Source organism: Eupeodes corollae, chromosome 2 (genome assembly GCF_945859685.1).
Source record: "Eupeodes corollae chromosome 2, idEupCoro1.1, whole genome shotgun sequence".
NCBI lineage: Eukaryota > Metazoa > Arthropoda > Insecta > Diptera > Syrphidae > Eupeodes > Eupeodes corollae.
In genome coordinates this window covers 31,862,006-31,886,416 of record NC_079148.1, presented here as the reverse complement: position 1 = coordinate 31,886,416, position 24,411 = coordinate 31,862,006, and the positions used below count along the sequence as shown (strand labels likewise).

General features: G+C 32.6%; 1 protein-coding gene across 1 annotated transcript in view; it reads left to right on the top strand.

Annotated features, from left to right (window-relative positions):
- Positions 1-16,561, top strand: part of LOC129944825 (lachesin) — a 38,809-nt gene extending 22,248 nt beyond the window's left edge. Inside the window, exons 5-9 of the mRNA XM_056054485.1 lie at positions 974-1,065; positions 1,305-1,433; positions 11,338-11,457; positions 15,600-15,770; positions 16,020-16,561. Of these exons, the coding sequence (XP_055910460.1) occupies positions 974-1,065; positions 1,305-1,433; positions 11,338-11,457; positions 15,600-15,770; positions 16,020-16,561 (1,054 nt within the window). The remainder of the gene's footprint in view (positions 1-973; positions 1,066-1,304; positions 1,434-11,337; positions 11,458-15,599; positions 15,771-16,019) is intronic.
- The last annotated feature ends 7,850 nt before the right edge of the window (positions 16,562-24,411 follow it).

Genomic DNA, 24,411 nt, shown 5'->3' with positions numbered 1-24,411 from the left:
ATAATATCGGTCTTTAAAAATTTGAATTAATCAACTAAAATTTTACAAAAGAGTATAACAATAAAATTTCTTGACCCAATCGTTTGTACGAAATTGTATTGAGGTTTCCAAAAAGATGTTTTGATATTATTTAAGCAAAATCAAAGGTTATAGTTTTAAAAGTGAAAATTAATGATGGCAGCACTTTTGCAGCGTTTTTATCTTCCTTTTAAAATGTTCCATGGCCAACTCACACATTTGCAACTAAATATCCTCGATGACTTCATGAATTTAAGGTCTTGAAAATCGACCTTAACTTTCACGTGCCGCAAGGAAAAAAGTCTAAAGCTAATATTGGTTGGTTAACGTTAACAGTGAACTCGTTGGCTCTCTGACAAAAAATCTATGAAGCTGTGATATCAGAAAATCGACGCTTTGATGCTTTACGTTCACCGTGTAGTTCTAGCTTGAAGATTTCAATCACAAGATCTCGGTGGTTATTCTTCGTGAAATAACACGATCATGAAACTTTTTTGGAAAAACTAAGAACTTTAAACTGATCTGGCTAAATTTTCAAAACTTTTGAAGTAAGCTTTAACCATTTCAGTGCATTGTTAAAGTGTGTATCATTTCAGTTTTTTTAATGGTGTAATTTTGATTTCTCAAATCTTAAAAGAATACAGCTTCAAAAATAACAACTACCCAAATAACGGACATTTTAAAATAAAACGTCTCATTGGAAAACCCCTTTATATTTATGTACGATTTACAATTCTCCACCATTTCTGTGTGACAGTATAATGGTAAAAGATATAAGCCGAATCTAATTTCCAACACTGAGAAACACTTCAAAATAAGTATTACAATTTCAGGTCCTCGAAAAAAGCTTTTACAATTATTACTTACTTATTCTTGATATTCACTACATCTTTAAAAAAGAAAAACTGAACTAAATTAAAATAAACACATCTTTAAATTTCTTGGATATATTCAGAGCACAAGGATATCCCGAACCAATAGTGACATGGCGTCGAGAAGATGGCAACGAAATAATTCTAAAAGATAATATGGGCACAAAAACTCAAGGTGTGTATAAAGCTTCTTATTTAAAATCACTCTCCCAAGGGTCCATTGAAAACATAGCACTTCATTTATATTCCTTATTCGTCCGAAAAAAAAATTAAACAAACGAAGTGACCACTACGCCTTGTGTCGTCTCGATGGTCCTTGTTCCACATTCTCGTATATTTGATGATGGACCCGCAGATATGACTTTATCATTTTATTTCTTTTGCTATCTTTAATTCTTTTGTATATTTTTTCAGTTGCATCATTTCGAGGCGAAGTGTTAAAACTGACAAAAATCTCACGTAGCGAAATGGGATCGTATCTCTGCATTGCATCAAATGGAGTACCACCATCGGTTTCAAAAAGAATCTCCCTCAGCATACACTGTAAGTTTAAGTATATTCCTAGGTATTCAAATATTTTTCACAGATATAAAGTAGAAAAAGATACACAGGGACTATACGAAAAGGTATGTCTAATTAGTTGTTCTAAGATTGAAATTCAAATGCAGGTGGTTGTGGTGGCGTCGGCGCGGTGGTGCAGTGCAATGATGGACTCTCATTAACACGCGTTATTGCCTCAAAGCAAATAAAGACTCCTACTCTTCACACAAATACCTTCCCCATCAGCATCACTCTTCATCTTCAAATGTGTTTATTTTTTTTTAACTTTTCACCTGCACTTAGCTATTTTAATTCTGATTAATTAAATGCTGCTGTTTTCTGCTCCTATACCAACCATTATGGGGTTTTTATCTCATTTTATATACAAAGGACACTCTTCTTTGGGTCCTTGACAAACATGCACTTTTTGCACATCGTCATCATCATCAGCATCAAAATTGTATTCCAAAACCACCACCACCACCAGCACCATCTAGCGCCAGTACTAGTGTCAGAGTCCGTTCCATCGTCAGCGCTAGCGGCGGCGGCTGAAAGATGTAAGAAAATACAAAAAGAAACCCGAAAGAATGCAAATGAATCTTCAGGATGTTAAGAGAGAACTTAGATGTACAAAATTATAATACACGACAGAATTAATTTATGTTTTGCACAGGAAATTTTATTTGCGGAAATCATTAACATGGATTCAGGGATGGCATCTAACTTGTACAATATATGTTCCTACATTCATCTATATATAGAAGAAGCATCAACATAACATGGTATATTTTATAAGAGTTGAAAATGCATATAAGAGGAAGGATGCATGCATGCCAACTTGTGGTAAATGCATCAAAAGAGCTCCAGTCAAGTGTGGTTTGGAGTTAATTGAGTTTCGGAAAATGTTTTATGGAGTTAAGATAAATATGTATGAAGATATACCTATCCCTAGAATTTCGAACAACTTATGAAGATGAAATAAGTTATGTCAACAAGGAGAATAACAGAGAAAAAAACATTGGCTTTTATTAAATAAAATTCAAGTTGGACCGACAAATACAAAATTAAAAAAAGTTTGGCTTTAATTTCATCCAGTTGTTGTGTTGTCTAAAAAAAGATTCAAGGTCTAAATCTCCGAAAGAGCGTTGATGTACATTCGCTCTACATCACCCAGCCATTTAAGTCTTCGAACTTTTGTCCTTTTAACCGGGTCAGTGTCCACTCTCAATCTTTGCAGACGCGACGAAAAATCACCCGAAGAATGTTTCTTTTAAAGCATACTTAGATGCTATCATCTTTCTTTGACAGGGTTCAAGCCTCAGTGCAATAAATGAGAACAGAGATGATGAGTGTCTTTAGATGGTGATTTTAAATGATCGAGAGATGACAAGCGGTTGTAAGAATTATTATGATTCCAGCGCCGGTATTATTGTCTAAATTTAAAGCAATGCCTAGGGAGATATATTCCTCGAATACCTCAATGTTTTAGATGACAACTTTATTCGCAATACTCAAAAATGAACCACTGACATCACGCTTTGTTCTTTGTTTGATGTGCCTCTGGTATTGATCGTTGAGTTTTACACATTTCCTTGCAGAACGATGTTGAAGAAGTCGCATGGCAGTTCATGTTCTTGTCTAAAACTGTTTTTTCCTTTTTTAATATCAAATGCATCGGTGAGATTTTGATGCTAAAACTAGACATAGTTCTGAAAAGCTCTTCACTATAGATGCTGGCATACCTGGTTTTGAAATCGATAAGGAGATGATGGGTTATGATTTGAAGTTCCTGGGTTTATTCCAAGATCTGCGTAATGAACAAATGCAGAAATGAACAAGGCCCGAGTAAATCCCTTCGAAGATTTCTCGTGTCAAAACTGTTCAATTAAAGAAAGAGCTACTCAAGAGAACAGTTTGGCAATACGAGAAAGCCAACTAGAACGGCCTCAATAATTACTATAGGATATTTAATTGGTCAATATGCTTCCTCGGTAGTGAAGTTGACGCCAGAGCTGATATGATCAAAAGTTTAATTCTCCTGGGAATGAGAACTTTTATACTGAACAGGGTTAAAAGTATCAGACCCAAGGAAAACGCTTGGTTTCATGTGAGCTGTAAAGAGGTTATTATGGTCAAAGAGGTAAGTTTCCGTTGCTATAAATCCAACCGTACTGAGGAAAGCCGGAAATAGTTTAAACAAGCCAGGAAGGCTTGCAACGTCCATATTCGACGGACCAAATTTTTACATGGCCAAAATTAACGGCAAAAAATAATGCAATCTTCCAAGGGCAGTCAAAATGTTTGGTCATTTGTAAAAACATGAGGAATTGTTCCTCTTCATCGGTTCGTACGCTCGTTGTCAATGACACTCCATATTTTAGCTCTTTAGAGAAAGCTTATCTCTTTGCTAGGCAGTTCGCCGCCAATTCTATTCTGCCAGTGAGTCGAAAGCTTCTTATTGACCGGCAATACGGTTTTCGTAGCAATAGGTCTTTACAAAGTTTTGGAGAAAGTAATATTATTGCACTTGATATTTCAAATCCATTTGATAGGGTTTGGCATCAGGCTCTTTTATCGAAAATGAGTGCTTTCGGTTTTCATTAATCCCTACTTCATTGTATTAGTAATTACCTTTCGGATCGTTCAATACAAGTAGTATTAGATTTCAAGTCAACTATAAAATAAATGCTGGTGTGCTCCAGGGTTCTGTTCTATCTCCAACACTCTTTCTCATTTTATTAATGATCTTCTGTCTGCAACATCTAATCCAATACATTGTTTCGCTGACGATAGTACTCTTAGCTTTTCATATTCGTTTTCAGACTCACATCCCTCTTCTTCGGATGTGGAACTGCAACGACAAAATATGATAAGACCAATAAATTCCGACCTAAACAGCACTCTTCAATGGAAATTAAAAAACCGCACGGAATTTAATGCTTCAAAAACCCAATGCTGTATTGTATCGTTAAAGCGAGATATACCCCTATTTCCATTATCCATAGATGGCACTTGCATCAATGAGACTGAACACCTCGATATTCTCGTTATGTGTGTGACATAAACCACCACCTCTTGTGGAAATATCACATACGCGATGTTGCCAAAAATGCCGCAAGGTGTTTGGATTTCCTTAGGCGATGCAAGAAGTATTTGACCCCTTCTGATATGGCTGGTATCTCCAAGACTTACATACGTACAAAGCTCTATTATAACTCCCATCTCCTGCAACTTACTTAAGCCTCTTGGGTAGTATTGAACGTAGAGCATTTAAATTAATAGATGATTATATCATCATATGTTCATTTACTTCGGTTGAACATCGTCGTAAGGTCTCTTGTCTGACCCTTTTTACCGTTATTTTAAAGACGTATGCTCAAGTGAAATAGTCAGTTACATTCCTCCCCTTAAACAGTTCAACCGTAATACTCGCGCTTCTAGGAATGCTCATCAATGTACCCTCGAGCCCAACTTCGGCCGTACTGTCAAATACAGAGATTCGTTCCTTCGCCGTACTACGCGAATGTGAAATGCCTTACCACACTCTGTCTTTCCTAGTCATTGCAATATTCAGGAATTCAAAACCAATACGCACCGACATATCCCTTTAAACCCTCTCTCCTCTTCCCTGTGCTCACACTGTGTCTCTGCATAATAAGGGTAGTAATATCCCCTTGAGTGTGTGCTTATTATAAAAAAAAAAGATTTGATTCTATTAGATAGAACGGACCTGTCTACAGTTGCCAATTCCAATTAATAGGTTCGTTTAAGTTTGCTTTTGCTTTGTAAAGGGCAGCCATATTGTTTTGGTGACATCTGTCAAATCTTTTGTTTATTATTCAGTTGTTTATGTCAAATCATCATGGCAAGTTACACGATTGAACAGAACGTTCAAATGATAAAACTTCATTATCAAAATGAGTGTTCGTTAATGCAAAATGTAGACGTTGTAGCTCTTCACAGTCGACTCTTCAACGTTTGGTGTCCAAATTAGAGACGACCGGTTCAGTAATCAATCAGCCAATACAGCAGTAGGTTCAAGGAACGCAGGATTGGCCGAGAACATCGCTGCGGTCCGTTAAAGTGTAGAGCAGAACCCGAGGCAGTCTATTCCTCGCCGTACACAAGAACTCTGCCTTTCGCAGACTTCAACTTGGGCCTTCACCCGTACAAGATCGAACTGACCCGAGAGCTCAAAGTTCATGACCAAAGACAACGCCGCCGGCTCGCCGTTTGTTCGTTGACTGGGTTTCCAATCGTTTGGAAGAGGACATCAATTTATGACCAAAAATCATCTTTAGTCACAAGGCGTACGAATATTTTTGGATGAATGGCTGAGTTAACAAGAACCAACCCGGGTTCACTAGGTGATAATGCATTGTACAAAAAGTTACCGTTTGGTGTGGATTTGGGGCCGGCGCGGCGGCGCCGTAATTGGTTCGTACTTTTTTAAAAACGATGTTAGTGAGGCGGTCACCGTCAACAGCGAGCGCTAAATAATGATAATTACAGATTTCTCATGGTCCAAATTGAACCATATGGACCAAGATGACATGTGGTTTCAGCAGGGCGGCGGCGGCGCCACGTGCCATACAGCAAACAACACGATTGACATTTTGAATAAACTATTTGAGGACAAGGTTATCTCTTGCAGGTGTGATGTTAATTGACCAGCAAGGTCATGCCATTTTGCCCCGCTAGACTATTTCTTGAAGTCGAAGGTCTATGCAAATAAAACACAATAGACCGATGTCAACATAACATAGGCCATCGCTCAAATTCTGCGGGATCTATGCGAAAGAGTCATTCAAAATTGGACTAGTTGATTCCATTCCACCGTAAGATGCCGAGGCGGACATATGAATGATGTCATATTCCATTCCATTTTAACATCTACTGTCACTGTTTAAACTTGTATTTGAGTACTTTTTCATATTTCTAGTTTCTCCAAAAGTTACGTCACTCAGTTTTTCAGAGCAGGAGACAGAAATACAGAGTTCCATTTAGAAGTCAATTTCCCAGTTCAATTCAATTCAATCATTTAATTGATACAAATTCAATTTTTAGCATTTTAATAGCAAAAATAATGAAACCTCCATAAACTTCGAAATAAAATATCGTCTTCTACAAAGAGGTTTCATTTTGTAAAAGCCCGCTCTTTGAGAAGCTGCCACGTTTGAAGCTGAAGAACAACTGGGAATATTAATGAAGTTGTTTGTCGATCTGAGGATAATAAAATGTTTATTTTCAACAAGACATACAAATTACGCTGTGCCAAATTAACAACGAGTTATGATTGTATTATTTCGCAAAGATTATATCAGAATTGACCACCGAGATCTTGGAATTTAAAAACCTTTAGACAATCGATTCAAAAATTTAAAGATTAAATTCGTGAAGTTATCGAGAATATAGAGGCACAGTCCCGAATGTGCTAATTGGTCATGGAAAATTTATAACAACAATTTACATTGTTAAAGGCTACAACAACGTCTATCGATTATTTTTATAAATATCAAAAACTTCAAATACTCAACTTTAGATTCATCTCCATGCATATGTATATTGTTCTTAATCCGTTTGTTACCGGCTCTGACTTTGTCTATAGTCACAAAAAGAACTTACACATTCGGAAAAATACCTTTATTGATTTTTGGTCATTAAATCCGTTCAATTTTCACATAAAAACGCCCTTACAACACACACACCCACTCCCAAAAACCCATCCAGAGAGTTTAAATTCTTGTCCTGAAATCCGCCTTTTAAGATTGTAAACTGCTATTTATAATCAACTCCACAAAAGTTAAAGGCCACACATCGAACACACGAACCCAAAATACCCTACAACGTTTAGCCCATATCGAATCTGTAGTCTAAAGGATATATAGAATAGTAGAAGCATCAGGATCACACACTTGCAAACAAAAACATTTCCAACGTCGAAATCTGATAAGAGTGGTTTTAGTCGAGTCCTTACTCTAAAATTATCGCCACAACATAAGAGTTCCAAGCTAACGCAACGGATAGAAATAGAAATAGAAACAGGCCTAAAACATATACAACACACAGCACACAACGCACATAGTCATTATGCATGGTTCTGTCGAAAATTTCTTCACACACTTGTCACTTCCTTTTTTGCCAAAGAGCTAAGGACTATACAAGTCCGTCCGTCGGAGTAACTTTATATATAGGTGGGTATCTTCCTACCTTCAGTGAATGCCATCGGACACTTCGCATCATCACACAGAGACAGGAACTTCCAACTCGTTGTGCGGACACATTCTGGAGCCGCATGCATGAGGTGAGCATCTGTGGAGGAATTAACTACCCTCTGTCGCTCTGCCTCTGTTCGAGTATATGAATGGAGTTTTTCAGGGAAGAAATATTTTCAATGAACCCATCATCTGACCAGCATTGACCAAGAGTTCCCTTCATTAATGCTACATTGTAGGCCGGAGTCTAGTGGTCAGCAATACAGGATTCATTGAGGATGGACTTGAACTGGCCCTGGCCGAACCGAACCGGAGGAGAGGAGAAGAGTTGAGCAGTATTTGGTGGTCAACAGTGTCGGACTGCAGTCTATATTCTCTCTAATAGAAAAGGACTCATTAAATGTTCCAATCCCAGGGTTTTATTATGCTTTTTCCAAAAGCTTGTCTGCACTCATATTGTGTGTGAGTTTCTAAATATAAAGGGATGGAAGGTGTTGGGAAGTTGGGAAGTTGGGAAGTTGGGAAGTTTGGGAGTTGGGATGTTAAACACGAGAGTAAATGCAGATAGGCAGACAACACGCTCGAAAGGTCATTGTAAACGAACAACTTTATCTTTTTTGAATATCTTGTTGTTGTGTTGCGTACCTTGCAGCCACCGACGCTACTACCGTCTGCTTTCGTCTGTTAGAATATTTACTACCAACTGTCAGGCGCGTGAGCTTATACCTTTGCACACAACAGTGCCAGAGACCGAGAAGAAAATATTTTTTTTTTAGCTGCAAAAATATTCCAAACCAGAGAGATGAACATTCAGATGGAGTGCCACTTCGTTAAGTAGTTGTTAACCGAAATTTAGAATCTAAGGTATATTACTCGTATACCTTTATGAAGGTAAGAGCTAAGCAGGGTTGGTTTAAGCACTTTATACATTTTTGAAATTAAGTTCATTAAGTTCAAAACAGTTACAGTTTTGTATGCTCTTAGCTTTTTGATTTGCTGATGAATTCAAAACACATGGCTGAAAGTAATTCTTTACGGAGTATTTTTAGAAGTATTGACTGAACACAAGGAAAATAGAGTTGCACTTGTATCTATTGTCAAAAAATTAAATAAACCTTAGCAAAAAGTTATGAAAAACACTTCAAGAGGGCGTTCTAGTCGAACAATGCCTTATTTACACTTATATAATTTTTCAACTCTTTAATATTTATGTAAAAATTGACTCGCACTTAAAGCTTTTTCAAGCCTTACATAAACGTATTAGCAATGCATTCATTGGACAAGAATAAAGTTCTGTTGTGAAAACGTTTAAAATAAAATAATTTATTACTTTTTGTTGTTGCAAGATTATGTACAGTATTTAAGAATCAAAAAGAGAACAAATGGGAAATGTCGAAATTTCATAAATTTAAAAAAATAAAAAACTTTTTCAAACTTAATGAATAATACTTTGTTGAAGTATTTTGATTTCTTTGGAGTGCGTGATTCTGATTTTCTTTATTCAATTGCGTTGTGTCTTGTTTTTTTTTTTTTAAATTGCAAATTTCTAAAATAATGAAAAGTAAAAAAACTTACATATGCCTTTGGCTGTGTTATTAATCCTCTAATTTCAAGATTACCTTCAAATTAATGCAGTCCTTTTAAAATCATTTATTGAAATCATTGATTTCATTTTGAGACTTCAGATTTCCAAGTATACAATCTCCATTCACCAGTAGCAAAAATATGGCATTAAGTTTTTCCGCTCATTCATTTCACTGCAATCAATTGAATGCAATCTTTGAGAATCTTTGAGTTCTTTGAATTCTTTTGTAATCTCATTCTTTTTGGATTCTTTTCGTTCTTTAATATTTTATCATAAAACAGGGGTAAAAGTTAAATGGGACTAGAACAAGAGATTGCATAATTTGAGGTCTTAAAGTGAAGCCATTGAATGTATGCAATTTCATTGAAGTCATTAATGATTGCATTAAAAAAAGATTGTATTCTTTTACAATCCTGTCACATTGGACTTTTTCAAATTGACTCATTTTGACGTCTCATTTTTTAACGTCGTTTCCAAATTTACTACTACAAGTGCGAATGGGATGAAATTAATAGACGTCAAAATAAGTATTTATTCCATTGTTCAATTTATTTTGAAAAAAATCAACCTCTTAAGCCATTATTTTAGTTGTCTTCATCATTATTTTTGTCTCCTTACCACATTTTGCATTAAAAGTTTTAAAAATCGTACCCAATTTCACCATAAAAATACTTAAGCCAATTTTAAAACGTGCAGTTCTGTTTTTAGTAGTATAAGTGTCGTGATAGTTAGTCCGTAGGGCTGAGATTCCATAGATCTCGGGTCCATTCAAAGCCTGTGCCATTTAGTTTGTTTTTCACTGGTACTGCCTCTTGCAAGGAACTGACAAACCCTACAAAAGTAATTCTTGTCCTATCTATCTAAAATTAGCCGTTCGGGTTCGGCTTAAAACTGTCGGTCCCCTTTATCATTGACAATATTACTCAGAGGAGTGGTTGAAAGTTGAAATTCACTAGGTCAACGGACTGTTGCGCAACGCAATGTATTTTATTTTTAAAGTTCTGTTTTAAAATGTGAAATACAGACAAAATATACCAGAAGTTTATGAACGCGATGTCAAGACTTTACAATTGTTAAATTTTTCATAGCTTTAGAAAAAAGTTCCTCTAAATAATGATTTTCATAAATTAAGAAAAAATAATTCTTTCTCTTGGAGAGTTGCATTTTTTAACCATTTTTGGCGTCTACAAAATATAGTCCTGTGCTGGTAAAGCTTATTGCTCTAATTGCAATCGCGTTGAATAGGAAGTTTACTTAGAAAAAAATGAGCGTTACAAGTCCAACCCTGCTACAGCTGTAAGCGTTTTTCATTATGAATACAGACAGTTAATGCAGACAGCATGAAAAAGGTAAGTCGGTCAGCATTGTTCTTCAGTTCTCCGTACTTGCATACTCATTTTAAGGAAATTTTCAAAATCTAAGCATATGTAAAACCAAGTCCAAGCCCAAGCTCAAGCTCTCTGATGAACCATAAACGATGACATCAAATGAACGCAAGAGGGACCAAAGTGTATGCTCGTATTGTCGTATAGGAAGCATAGATGTGCCAAAATTTTGGAAGCATCACCAACAAACCATAGCAAAAGTATACGAAAATTTGTTGATGTCGTAGGTACACATATACATTCATACTTATGGACAGGACATCTGGTCAAATGTCCTTACCTTTTCGGTGTGCATCTCCAATTACCATAGAAACCCGAATGTATGGGTTGTGACCTCTTTGATACGAGTAGTTGTCGTCCTCGTCATCAATATACCCTCAGTCGGTTGGGTGGCTGATGGGGGTTGGGATGAGTAAAGGCTGATGGCGGTTGGTCTGAGGCTGAAGCTGAAGCCCGGCATCGTTGTTCGTCGTCGAAAACTGCATTGAATTTTAATCTTTTTGCATCCTTTATAACTTACTGGTATTTCCTGTGAATCTATAAGTATGTATGTATCTTTATGTCTATGAATGTATCTTTATTTGAAAATTCAATGTGCAAACTTTTATATTTATACATATACACTTACATTCTCTCTCTAAATACATATACATATATAAAATCTATCCATATACATATGTACCTATCTATAAGCAAAGAGTTTTTGATTTATGGTTTTGCAGTTCATCCTGTCATCCAAGTACCAAATCAATTAGTTGGGGCACCGCTTGGCACTGATGTTCAGATCGAATGTCACGTAGAGGCCTCACCAAAATCAATTAACTACTGGATTAAGGATACTGGTAAGTTTATAATAGAGAGTCATTATTTTTGTCATTGTGTTGCGTTGTTTGTAGATATTGTATGTTCTCTTTCATTTAACACGACAACGAACGCAGTGTGCCAATGTGTACTGGCCATAAGTAGTGTAGTCTCCGATAGTTTTTAGTCCTGTTCCTATGCCTGATGCTTTTGCTACTATTGCTGCTATGATGTGATGTGTCCTTTGCCCTATGATGTAGGTACATCATTCAGAGGCGTCAATATACGTCCGATAGAGAGTGATGAATTCTAAGGAATCCTTGTTGTTTGCCATGCACTATATTCCAGTGGAATGGACGACCGATGATGGAGTTTGTGTGTGTCATACAACCTATTGCATATATGCATATACAAAGTTATATAGACGATGTGTGCTTTAAGAATTAAACACCTTTGACCATCAGTGACGAGAGAGGGTGGTCTCTGGCTGGCTGGCTGGTCTTTTAGTGTCCTTGTCGCTGTTGTCCTCGTCGTTGCCTACCGTTCAGTGGTAGGAGTATTTTATATCCATCAGGTAAGGACGAGGAACAAACTACTCTTGTTTGGTAATGTCACAATTGAAGAAAACAGAATGTCTACTTGATCACAGCATAATCTTTGAGTATTTAGTATCTCCTGTTTGAAAAACAAAGATTCCAGTCCCCAAAGCCTTTAGGGATTAGAATTTGAGAGAAATGGATTTCCATGGCTCAAGTAGGTATAGGTGATAGAGGGTAGTGAGAGTGAGTATTGTGAGTGTATCTAACCTTAAAAAGACACGTAAATAAATATGAACATGTTGTTTGGTATTTGGCTTAGATGACACACGAGTTGTTAGTACAAGCTACATAGATAAACAAGAGTTTTATTTAAGGAAGATATAGATGTACTTACCTATTATTGCCAACGTATGCACATATTCCTATCTATAATATTATCTTTTTGTGGATGATTTTTATGGGATTAATTATGAGGAGATTTTGGTTAGTTTTAATGTCACTTAGACCTACAGGTTTACCATATGAGGTTTAATAGTTGATTTGAAAGAGTGCTGAATTATTTGTTGGACTATTAAGAAATTTTTAATTTTAAGTTCTATATTGTGTAAGGACTTTTCTATCACTTAAGTTTTTAGTTTACAATATCTGCGTGAGTACGTTTCCAAACTATAAGTTCAGTCAGAACAAGCAAGTTTAATTTTAATTTAAATCTTACCCATTCATCTAAATTTAAGAACATCAGTGATTTTTATTGAATAACTGTACATTTTTGTGGAAATATGTTTCACAAAACAACTAGGATTCCAAAATTCAAACAAAAATTCGTTGCAAAACTACTACCGTCACTAAACATGGTATCAGATTAAACTCTATTTTCGGGTCGACCTGAAACTAAATTCATAAATTAATTTAATTTCGGGTCGAACCGGTATGAAATCACATCCCTGCAAAATGTAATATAAATGAATAACTACAGTAACATTTCGTAAATTTGAAATATAGTTTTGTGTAAATATAAGGAAGGTAAACATAGTTCAATTATATGAGGGCACATTTGTTGAGTAACGACAAGTATTACAAAATTTATTTTAACTACTACCAGCTCGAAACTGAGCATTAATCAGGTGACAGCTGTCAAAAAGACCAACTTCGAAAAGAGTGGTCACAGATTGAAAATCACAACACACTATACTATGTTTGTAGATAGTTTAAAACCTTAAAAAAAATCCCAATAAAAAAACAAGTTAAAGGATTCTAATATCACAAAAATGTTACACGTCATAACATATTACAGAGACAACTAGTTCGCCCATATAGTTTCAGCTAAGGAGAAGTTGTTGTTTGAACATCAGGGCTTTTGATTATATTTTATTAATATTTTGTTGACTTGAATATTTTAACAAAATCATCTTTTACAGTTCTTCATTTACTTAGTATCAAAAGAGGTTCGTAAGTTGGTTTAACCATTATTGAGCTTTTATTTTTATCAAATATGGAAAAACATCTTGAGACAATATTAGAAATATAAATTAGAAATAAAAAGTTGTGTGGTAAAATATCTTTAGTTGATATAAGCTATTTTACTTTTCTGATTAATATTGAACATAGGCACAATTTAATATATTTTACAAAAATTATTTCTGCCTATTATCTTTCAATTAAAATAAATTGATACATAAGACGAATCATGTTCTACTTAAGTTGTTTTACCTATTGCAAAATTAATGTTTTACAAAAAATCATAACTTTCTTGATTTAAAATATTTCTCAACGAGGGTAAAAAGTATAAATTGTTTGTGAACAGAATTTATAAAAATGCATAGTAAGCTAAAACTACCTAAATCGACTTAAGTGCCTTTACCTTTTGAGCACAGATTAATTGTTTTGTATTTATGTTTTAAATTCAATCAAAAAATGTCTACATAAATGTTTTTAAATTATTATTAAACACAACCACAGCAATGATAACTATTTTAAGGACTAAACAAAACAAAATCAATATACTACCAAAGATTTACATTTAGATTTTTTGCTTTAAGATATTTAAGTAAACAGAACAAGAATATCCCATCAAACAATATCCTTCCGTGAACATGTGACGTTTTATTAGAAACTCTCTAAAGGATAACAACCAACCATTCCACACTTTCATTATAATGATATTATCTTAAAAGCACAACCTTCAAAATATATTATATATCAATGTGCAGCATACCATAAAAATGTATTCTGATTTACTTTTCTATTGATTCATTTTATTTATCACCCAAACCTCAAAACCAAGAATCGGACTATTAACTTCATCCCATTCTTACACCTTTATAAAATATGTGTTTTTCAATCAATTATTGAAATCTTCTTATGACTCCAACCTTCAAAAATCATAAAATTTTATAAGAAGAAAAATGTTCGTGTTGTTTTATGAACTGAAACAAGAAAAATTGTTTCGCTTAAATGAATTCAATTTTCTAGAAGGTGCTAAATTTAGACTAATGTTAAATATTTTATACTCAAAAACGTAGCAGCTTATCAAAAATATAAAATCAAAATAAAGTTCTGCCTTAACCATGAAATTAAAAGATTCTTTTCAATTTATAAAAATATTTAAACTAATTTAATCCAAATTTAAAAAACCATTAAGAGAGCCAGACTTTTACTATCACAATCACCATCACATAATGTTCATACGATTTCATTAAAAACTCATCTTCGAAGTAAAATGGGAACATTAGGCAGGTTCAGACAACATACAAATTAGGCAACTTTAATGGAAAGTTGACTAGAAAATAAGTCAAGAAAATCTCCCTAACTATCAATTCAAGTCTACTTCTGTCAAAATGACTGCTAATCATGTTTTTTTATTCTACATGAAGCTGAACTTTATTCTTCTATAATTCATTTATTTTCTGCACAACTCCATTTAATGTTTTCTGTACAAGGGTTACTTGTCAAATTGGAAAAGGAGCAAGTTATATTGCTTTACAATATAAAATGTAAATAGTGATGAACCTAGCTTGCCTGATCAGTATTTTTTAGGCCACAATGTTTTTGATAGTTTTCGTACGATGAACTGAAGCTAGAGGATAGCGAAGTAAAGTTCCAAGTTTCAAATTTATGCCACTTAAAAAACTACATGGACATAGCTATCAACTATCTACTAAAATGTCAATTTAAACAATGATGCCAATATAAACTTATTTAGCTTTTTAAAAAAACAAAAAAACGATAAGTACAGCTTATTCTTTAACCCTTTTCTGTCAATGCTCCTATAATTCTGGTTTATAAAGTTCCTTAAAAACAAAACATATTCCCAAACAAAATATGTTACATTTTCCATCCTTGATAATTTTAAGAATAAAAATTGATCCATGATTCGAATCCGTCAAGTATTATATTAGGTTTTTGTAATGTTATTTTCTATAATGACTTTGGAGGAACAAAGCATAACGCACAGAAGTATGCTTTTTTGTTTGAATATTAGAATACTTGTAATAATTTGCTTTTGAAACTCTATACTTTATGTTCCCATTTCCTTTGCAAATAAAACTCTTCAAATTAAGATCTTGGCAATTTGTTGTAAAAAATATTTTACTCAAGCCCCCTCAAATAAACCCACATTAATTAAACCCTAATTTTGTCAACAGGTGAGATGATTGTATCTTCAACCAAATATCATGTGCAAGAGCATTCCAAATCGATGTACGAAACCAAAATGACTATGATTGTGCGAAAATTCCAGAAAGAAGATGTCGGCTCCTACCGTTGCATAGCCAAAAACTCTCTGGGTGAAGTTGACAGCAGTATACGACTCTATGGTAAGTCCCAACGAAAACCCAACTTCCTCTATGCACGACTATCCCTAATCCAAAAAAAAAAGGAATCAGGATAATCCTTTGTTTTATGCAAATAATCCGTGTGCCACGTATTGACAGGCTATAAAAATACCTGCGAATAACACACAACATGATCTCCCTCTTCCCAAAAACTCTCAACTCTCACATTCAATTATATCCGTATCCTTTCATTTATACGTATGCTTTTTTGTTTTGTTTCCTGTTATACAGAAATCCCAGGACCAAGTCGTAAAAATCCTTCCAACAAACACGGCATCGAAACAAATGACATCCTTAAACCGAAACAGGTAAAGGTGACATATCAGACTGCCGATGGCGGTTTGGATCTGGACGGGGATGGTGAGGATGACGAAGACGACGAGGACCTCTATGGATCGGCGGAGGATTTCGAAGATGGTGATATACCTCCCAATGTGTATTTACACGGTAAGCCCACACATAAGCCCTCATCTGGGGACAGCACGCGACATCATCATGGTGGTGGCACTGGTGGCGGCGGTGGTGGTGGTAACAATAATGGTGGCATTGGGGGCGGGCTAATGGACTTCGCCGGAGGAGCTGGATCGAGTGGAGCCAACTCCATTGGAACACCGACAAGAAAACCAACATTTTATGGCCTGCCCGAGGTGAGGGGCGCCATGGACAATAACGAGTTGACATCAAGGAGCTCATCGCGACTAAGGCTTTCTGCGTTGCTTACAATGCTGGCGACGATGGTTCCTAGTTTAATAGCGGGATTTTTGAATTTATAATACCGAATGGTACTTAGGCTAGGAACACAATATTATTTTAAAAATATACTGTTATATATTACGTACACCTTTGTTGTGCTGCTGTTTGTTGTGTTCTATACGACGACGACGACAAGGAGCGAAGTTGCCCTTAATATAAGTGTTGCTGTGTCAGTGTGATTTTGTGATTTTTTCCTATTTTATTCTTTTCATTTCTTTTGGGTTTGTGTTTTGTTTTTGTGAATGAGAGTGAATGAATTTATAAATACATATACATACATATATATATAGCTATAGCCTATACGTCTTTAGGCAGGCGTATTTATCTGTTTTTATTTAAACAAACAAAATTTGATACTAAGGCAGAAACAATAATGTAGAAAGAAAGATAAAAAGTTATAATATAAAATATTAATTAGAAAGATTCCCTTCTCCAGGACAGAATGAAGTTAAGGGAATGCATGCTAGATGAGCCCTATATTGCTCTGGTTCTTAAAGTGCAAATTAGAGAAACTAAATTGAGTTACTTTTTAAAATTGAAATTTAAGTTCTCGTATATTACAGGGAAATTGTTTTTATTTTCTTATAGGCAACATTTTTTAAAACAATTTTTATGTTTTTTTTTCTTATTAAATGTTTTTTTTAATTCTTTATTAAAAAAAATGGCGACAGGAAATTTAACTTCTTTAAAAACTTAAGAAACATACAAAATATCTTAATCGAGGTTTCCAATCAAAGAATACAAAAACTTAAATACTTCTACTATTTTCAAGTTTAAGCTCTTATCATTGGGGTGGATTATGGTTTTTAGGATTTTTCTCATAAGTCGATAGATATGATCAAACTAAGAATCGGATAGCCATTAAATTTTTCAAGGAAACGAAAATGTAGGCACGTGTTCAAAAATCGTTGAAATAGTTTTTTGTAATATATAATTTTAATATAATTACTAACATAAACCAGTAATTGCATTTAAACAAAAATATTGAAGGTACTGTATTTTTCGAACAAATTTAGATCCAAAAACAATGTTTACCAATAAGCTTTGATTTTTGTAAACAAAAATACTTACTTTTTCAGTTCTTGATAGTGTTAAAAATGAAATCACACGATATTCGTTTATAATTGTCTGTTCTCCAGAGATTCGGCTCGGAAATTTTTCCCAAAGTTTTAAATCTAATTTTTGTTGGTAACAATTGATCAATTGATATTTTTTTTTAATTTTACTTAAATTTTTAAGTCACAGCACATTTATGTAAAAAAAAAAACAATAATTTAAAAAAAGGCTGGGATGCGACCCACACTGATAACTTCCCATCCCGTCTGTCAATTTGTCTTGCTAAAAAGTTTGTAGGTTTTTCGAGTTGGGTTGAATTACCAACAACATTTTTCATATAAGGAAATAGTTAAGTTTGAAAATCTGTTTTTTTTTAATAGACTTTTAGTCGAAAACAAATTTTTAATTGGACGAATGAAATTAATTTGAGAGATATCAAGAACCGAACATCAATTTTTACAAAATTTGCGTTCTTTTTTTTTTTGTTGATTTTATTTTTTTATGAAAAGACGGACTGTTGGATTTTTTATAAAAAAAAACTACTAAAACAATATCTTCTGTGAAAGGGCCTTCAAGAAAATTGCGTGGGTGTTTTTTTTACCATAGCAGTTTGAAAAAAAGGTGAACATTTTGCTAAACCCTAAATATCTTACGAACCAAAAATGCTAGAGACTTGAATTAAATTTTATATAATATATTGTAAAGTCATATCAAAGAAATGTATTTTATAGTTTACAGTTTTTTTATAAATCAAAAAAACTGAAAAAAAATTGTTGTTTCCAAAATTTTACGACTAAAATATGACTTCATCTCCAAAACAATTTTGTGCAACAAAGAATAATGTTTTTGAAATCAGAATAATATTGAAAAAATCGAATTGACAGTTTTTTTTACAAAAAATTAAAAACCTAAAACATATTAATAAAAGTTGGTAAAAATTGATTTTCGACTCAAATACCTTTTCAAAACTTTGAGATATTGACTTTAAACTACTTTAACTTTCAAAAACTATTGTTGTTAATATTCAGTAAAATTTTGAAAAAAATCGTATTGACAGTTTTTGTACAAAAAATTAAAAACCTTAGCAAAAATTAACAAAAGTTGGTAAAAATTGATTTCCGACTCAAATATCTTTTCAAAAATTTGAAATATTGTCTTCAAACTTATTTTATTTCACAGAAAATATTGTTTTCCATATTCAGTAATTATTATATAAAAATCCAACAGTCCGTTTTTTCATAAAAAATTAAATCTACAAAAAATGGTACGCAAATTAGGTAAAAATTGATACGAGTACATATAGACAAACTTTTAAGCAAGGCAAATCGACAGACGGGATGTTAAGTTATCAGTGTGGGTCGCATCGCAGCCTCTTTTTTCAATACGATTTGTCATCGAAATTTTTCAAATTTTAAAAACAATGTTTCTTATAAGTTAAAATAAGTTGGAACATTTTTTTTTAAACTGCTAAGGTAAAAAAAAACACCCACCCAAATTTCTTGAGAGCACGGCAGTATGTACACACGCACGCACAGACATCTTTTTAAAAATCTTTTATTTTGACTCTAGGAACTTTGAAACATCGAGAAATTTCAAAATTTCCAATTAGACAAATCGGACCCATTACACTAACTTCCAATGGGAAGTTAAAAAGAAATTTTTGAAATATGGTCTAATTTTACTTATTTTCTATTTTTAGAAAATAACCTATAGGTATTACGTTTTATTCTCACGACATTTTAAACGTAAAAGCTGCTTTTTGTTAAAAAAAAATCAAGACAATTCTATCTAAGTAAAATTGGGTAGAAGTAAAAATCAACGAAAAAGGTTAAAGTTTTTTTCTTCTGTGGTAATTTTTTGAATTTAAATTTAAATTTACTGCACAAATCTAAAATTATAAAAGAAAAACTGGAATGCGACCCATACTTTTCGTTTCCCATCCGTGTTTTGTAGATTTTTGTGGTTTGTTGTCAATTGAATTACTCTTAAAAAAACTAAAAGTTAAAAAAACAATTTTTGTGCGTATGATAAAATAAGTTTAAATTTTGAATACAATTTGTTTGAATGTTTTTATTTTATATACAAAAGCTCCTTTTTGAATTTGATAAGTATGAACCCAATATCTTTATTTAAATTAGAAATATTTTAGTCTTTACCAATTGTGTCTACTATTGTTTGTAAACTTTAATTTTTTACCAAAAAGCTGGCAATTTTATTTTTTTAAATATTAAACAAATTATTGAAAACAATGACAACTAAATAATTTTGAAGCCAAAATCTTAAATTGTTGTCGAAATATTCAAGTCAAAAAGCAATTATTATCAATTTTTAGTATTTTTTTTTTACTATATTCTTTAACGCCTGCAATTATTTTAAACTTCCTATACGAATTTTTTGTAATCGGTCCAATTTGTCAAATTAAATTTTTTTTAACTTTTTTGTCGTTCTAAGATAATTTGAATCTAAATCAAGAACTATTAGGGAGTTGCCTGAAAGTATCAGAAAGGGAATTAAAAAAAAATGAGTGGGTGTTTTTTTATTAAAGGAATTTAAAAAATATGTTAAAAGTTTGGTTGACACAAAATAGCTTACTAACAAAACTAGTATTATTTTGAAAAACAATAAATATTATAAATCAAAAAAAATTGCACGTCCAATATTTTACGAAAAAGCGTTATTTTACATCTCATATATTTTTATGTAACGGAAAATGACATTTTTGAGAATTGAAAGTCATTTTACAAAATATAAAAACCAAAAAATAAACTTAACTAAAAGTTGGTAAAAATTGATTTTCGACTCAAATACTTGTTTAAAAGATTAACGTAAAGGCTGCAAACTAATTTAATCGTATAGAAAATATTGTTTTCGACATTCAGTAAATTTTGTTTGTTGATATATTTTACTTAATTTCTTTGCAAACAATAAAAAATTGATAAATTATGGTTTTTGACTCAAATATTAGGAAAATAGAGAAAGATATTGACTTAAAATTATTCATTTCGCACGAAATATTGTTATGAACATTAATAAAAGGTTTTAAGCAAGACAAATCGACAGAGTGGATGGGAAGTTATCAGGGTGAGTTTTTAAATTGGTAAAGTAAAAAAAATTTAAAAGAACACTCATTTCCATGTAATTATCTGAAAAACAAAATGGATTTAAAGTCGATTCTTTTGAGATATGCAACACACACACATCTTTAGAAGCCTTTGATTTAGATTTTAAGGACCTAACGTCGAAAAAATATCAAAATTTTCAATTCGACAAATCAGATTGACTACAATAACTAACTATGGGAAATTTAAAATATATTATGACAAATAATCTCTTAAACAAAATATAAACAGCGAGTTTTGGGAAAAACTTTTAGCAACAAGTAGAAAACTATCTTTAAACATATTTTTTGAAGAATAACTTTGAAACCTTACAAAGATAATGAACATAAGTTTTTATATTGTTCGGTTTTTGTACTCTCATAAACATTTAATTTCAGTTCATTAACGACTGTGCGGATTATTTTCCAAAATGTCAACTCTACCAGAATAAGTTCCTTGCTCAGATGTCTCTTTAGTTCTTCTTCTTCATGAAAGCACTATTGATTACATATACAATTGCAGATGTAGATGTTTTAAAGGCTTTTTAAAACATACGTCTTAATTTGTAAATCAGTAAATTACACATAATTACAATATCTTCTAAAGGTAATATTCGTGATAATTAATACTATAAAAACTTTAAAAGAAAGCAATCACTTTATTGAAAGTTCGAGATTTTACTTCTCGATATTTAACCAACAATTGTATCAGAATTTAATAAAAAATACTCTGTTATTTCAGCCATATCCAATTTCTCATTTAGACTATAGTTGAAGGACGAACACACGCAACATTGAAGGTTTTTCACATTTTGTTTATATTTGAACTCATGTATTTATCAAGTATCAGTTTCGAATTTAAAAAATCAATACACTTTAATTTCTTTTAATCAATTAAACAAAAATACGTGAAATAATAATTAAAATAATTCTTTAAAAAGAAATAAATACAATTATGTTCAAATCAATAATTTGTTCTATCTATCAACAAAGATAAGTATTTATCAGTAAAAATAAGGGCCACTCATTTTCTTTCCGCATTTGATCCCAAAATTTTTCATCTATTGTAATCAAGTGTCATTTGACTTCAAATTCTTGATATATGTCTATCATTAATGATTCATTTATTTGCTTATAAATTTATACATTTAAACAAAACTTCTAAAACCTTTCTTCGAAAATAAAATAATTACTACGTTATTGAATTTCTGAATTTAATTAAAATTGATTAACGAAAATGAATGGCAAACAATAACTTTTCATTTCAATTTAAAACTTTATTAAATACAAATCAACACACATTCCAAACGAAATAAGAAAACAAAAATATTGAAACCTTTATCATCTCATATCTCATTGAAGATATTCTATAACTCAAACAAAAAAACGCCTGTCATAAACTTCCTTCCTTCACAAATACATATATAAAACCAACAACAACAAAAAAGTAAAGAAGTCTATTTGACATTTAGCCCTTATTCTTATATTTTGTATGATGGCATTTCAACCCAACGTTATTTGTATTTGTTTCACACTTCATTTTATTCTTCTTCTTTTTTGTGAATTGCCACTGAATCAAAAATGTCAACCCCTTAACAGCCGGAAATCGGAAGAAGGACAAGAGCAAAAAGGATTTTAAATATCGCAGCAAAAAAGGAAGAACAAAAAAAAACAAAACTTTTGTAATTATTGCCCGCTGTTGTGTGAATATCTCACCAACAATGTCATTTTTTGTTTCTTTCTTCGAAAAAGAATAAAAAACCAAACCCTTAAAAGGCTTGACCGGAAATGTTTCTTTGTCGATAACGAAAATGGTTCGTCCTTTTTTTTTGCTGTTGTGGAAAAATATGCTACTAAGGACTTCTGTCAAATAATATTATATTATTATCTTCTCCAAAAAGTAATTTGAAAAATATGAAAATTTTCCCATCATCTACCATAGAAGACATGATGGCGGCATATCCTTTAGATATTAACTTACCTTCGCCAACAACACCACGCCGGCCGCCGCGGCACAGCTCCACGCCACTCTACCGATGATGATGATGATTTCCATTTCGTAGTAGTATAAGCACCAAGTGTTGAAAATTACTTTGAAGGATACTTGCACGTAGTAAGTACGTACCTATCTACGTGTATAGTGTATCTGTATATAAGCAATTTCATTACAATGCAAATTACGGAACCTTTTTAAGTCGTAAACGAGCCTATATCCAACCGCTAACTATCAACTACTGTCTTGTAGAAGTAGCAGCAGCTTTCATTCATTCATTGTCTTATTATCCTTTTTCTGGTAATTATGAATCAAGCACAAGTGATTACAACAATTAAAGCGGAAGAAACACACACAGAGGATCCTTTTTATTCACATAAGAAGATGTTATATCCTGAATATCTTTTTGTGCAACTTTTGCTTTTACAGATGATTGTTATACATATATGTATATGTGTATGTTTTTCCCTTGAAGGATTCAAGGGCTTTTATACCTACTTTCTCCAAATGAAATGAAAGCTGAAAATCATCATTTACGCACGAATATTCTATAGTTGTAGTTGTTGTTATTGTTGTTGATGATGTTCTGTTCATACACCATACACACACACAACGTCTTTCTTCTTATAACCAAAAATGTCCTTTATCCTTAATTTTGCAATTAAACACACATTTATTCTGTTTAAATTTTCCATTGTTTTAATGGAAGAAGGATATGGCAGAAATGTATGTATATATGTTGATTCATCCTCGTATATCGTATAAGCGGATGTGGATGTAAAAGTGGAAGTATTTGGGATGTAATTTACCTTAAATAGTGTTAAAAAGGAAGGGTGACAAAAATTTCACATTGAATTGTCCTCTGGTTAAAAATTATCCTTAGCACAATATTCAAGGATATAATACTCGTACAAAAATGTGCAATATGACTTTTTCTTTTGTTTTCTCGAGAAACAAAAATACTACGGAAATGGACTTAAAGTTTATTAATAAGTTGGCCTTGTCTTGGAGAAACCAAAGAACAAAGTGCTTTGCCTGTTTCGTTGTGACATTGACATAGTTTTTGAATTCTTAAGAATGTTTTATTTAGAGTTGCCAAAAATGTGAACTTATGTGAGTGGATTTGACCTTGAACCGAATCAAACCGAAATCAACTCAAATTTCTGTGGTATATTTCACAGAAAAAAAAATTTGCAAGAAACTTTTTTATTTGTAAAGCTTTCATTTTTTGAAGTTTATCTTTAAATTTTTAATTATTCTGGTATTAACTTTAATTTTATACTTTGAACACTTAAGCGTGTTGGCAGTATTATTTTATTCTTATTTGATAATGATTTTTCTAATTAGAGGTTTCATTTTGAATAGCCTACTTTTCAAACTTTTATCTTTTGACATTTAACTAGCTAAAACGATGCCATTATTTTAAAGAGCGATACATGCTTTTACAACGAATTAAAATCATTAAAAATTACTCTAAGAAAACGTTAACAACAAGTGTGCGTCTCGTCGCTGGAGAAGAACTGAGAATGTCGGTGTGGTTGACTTAAGCCCAGATTTGGCAATTAGAGGAATGGTCATAATAAGGCCTAATCAATTACGCTAACGATTCAAAATTTTCTGTTCCATTCTTTTAAATAAAATAAAAATGCATCGATTTCTCTCTTTTTTGATTTTATTAAATAAGTCAAACACTTACGTTAAATCTACAGAATTTACTCAAATCT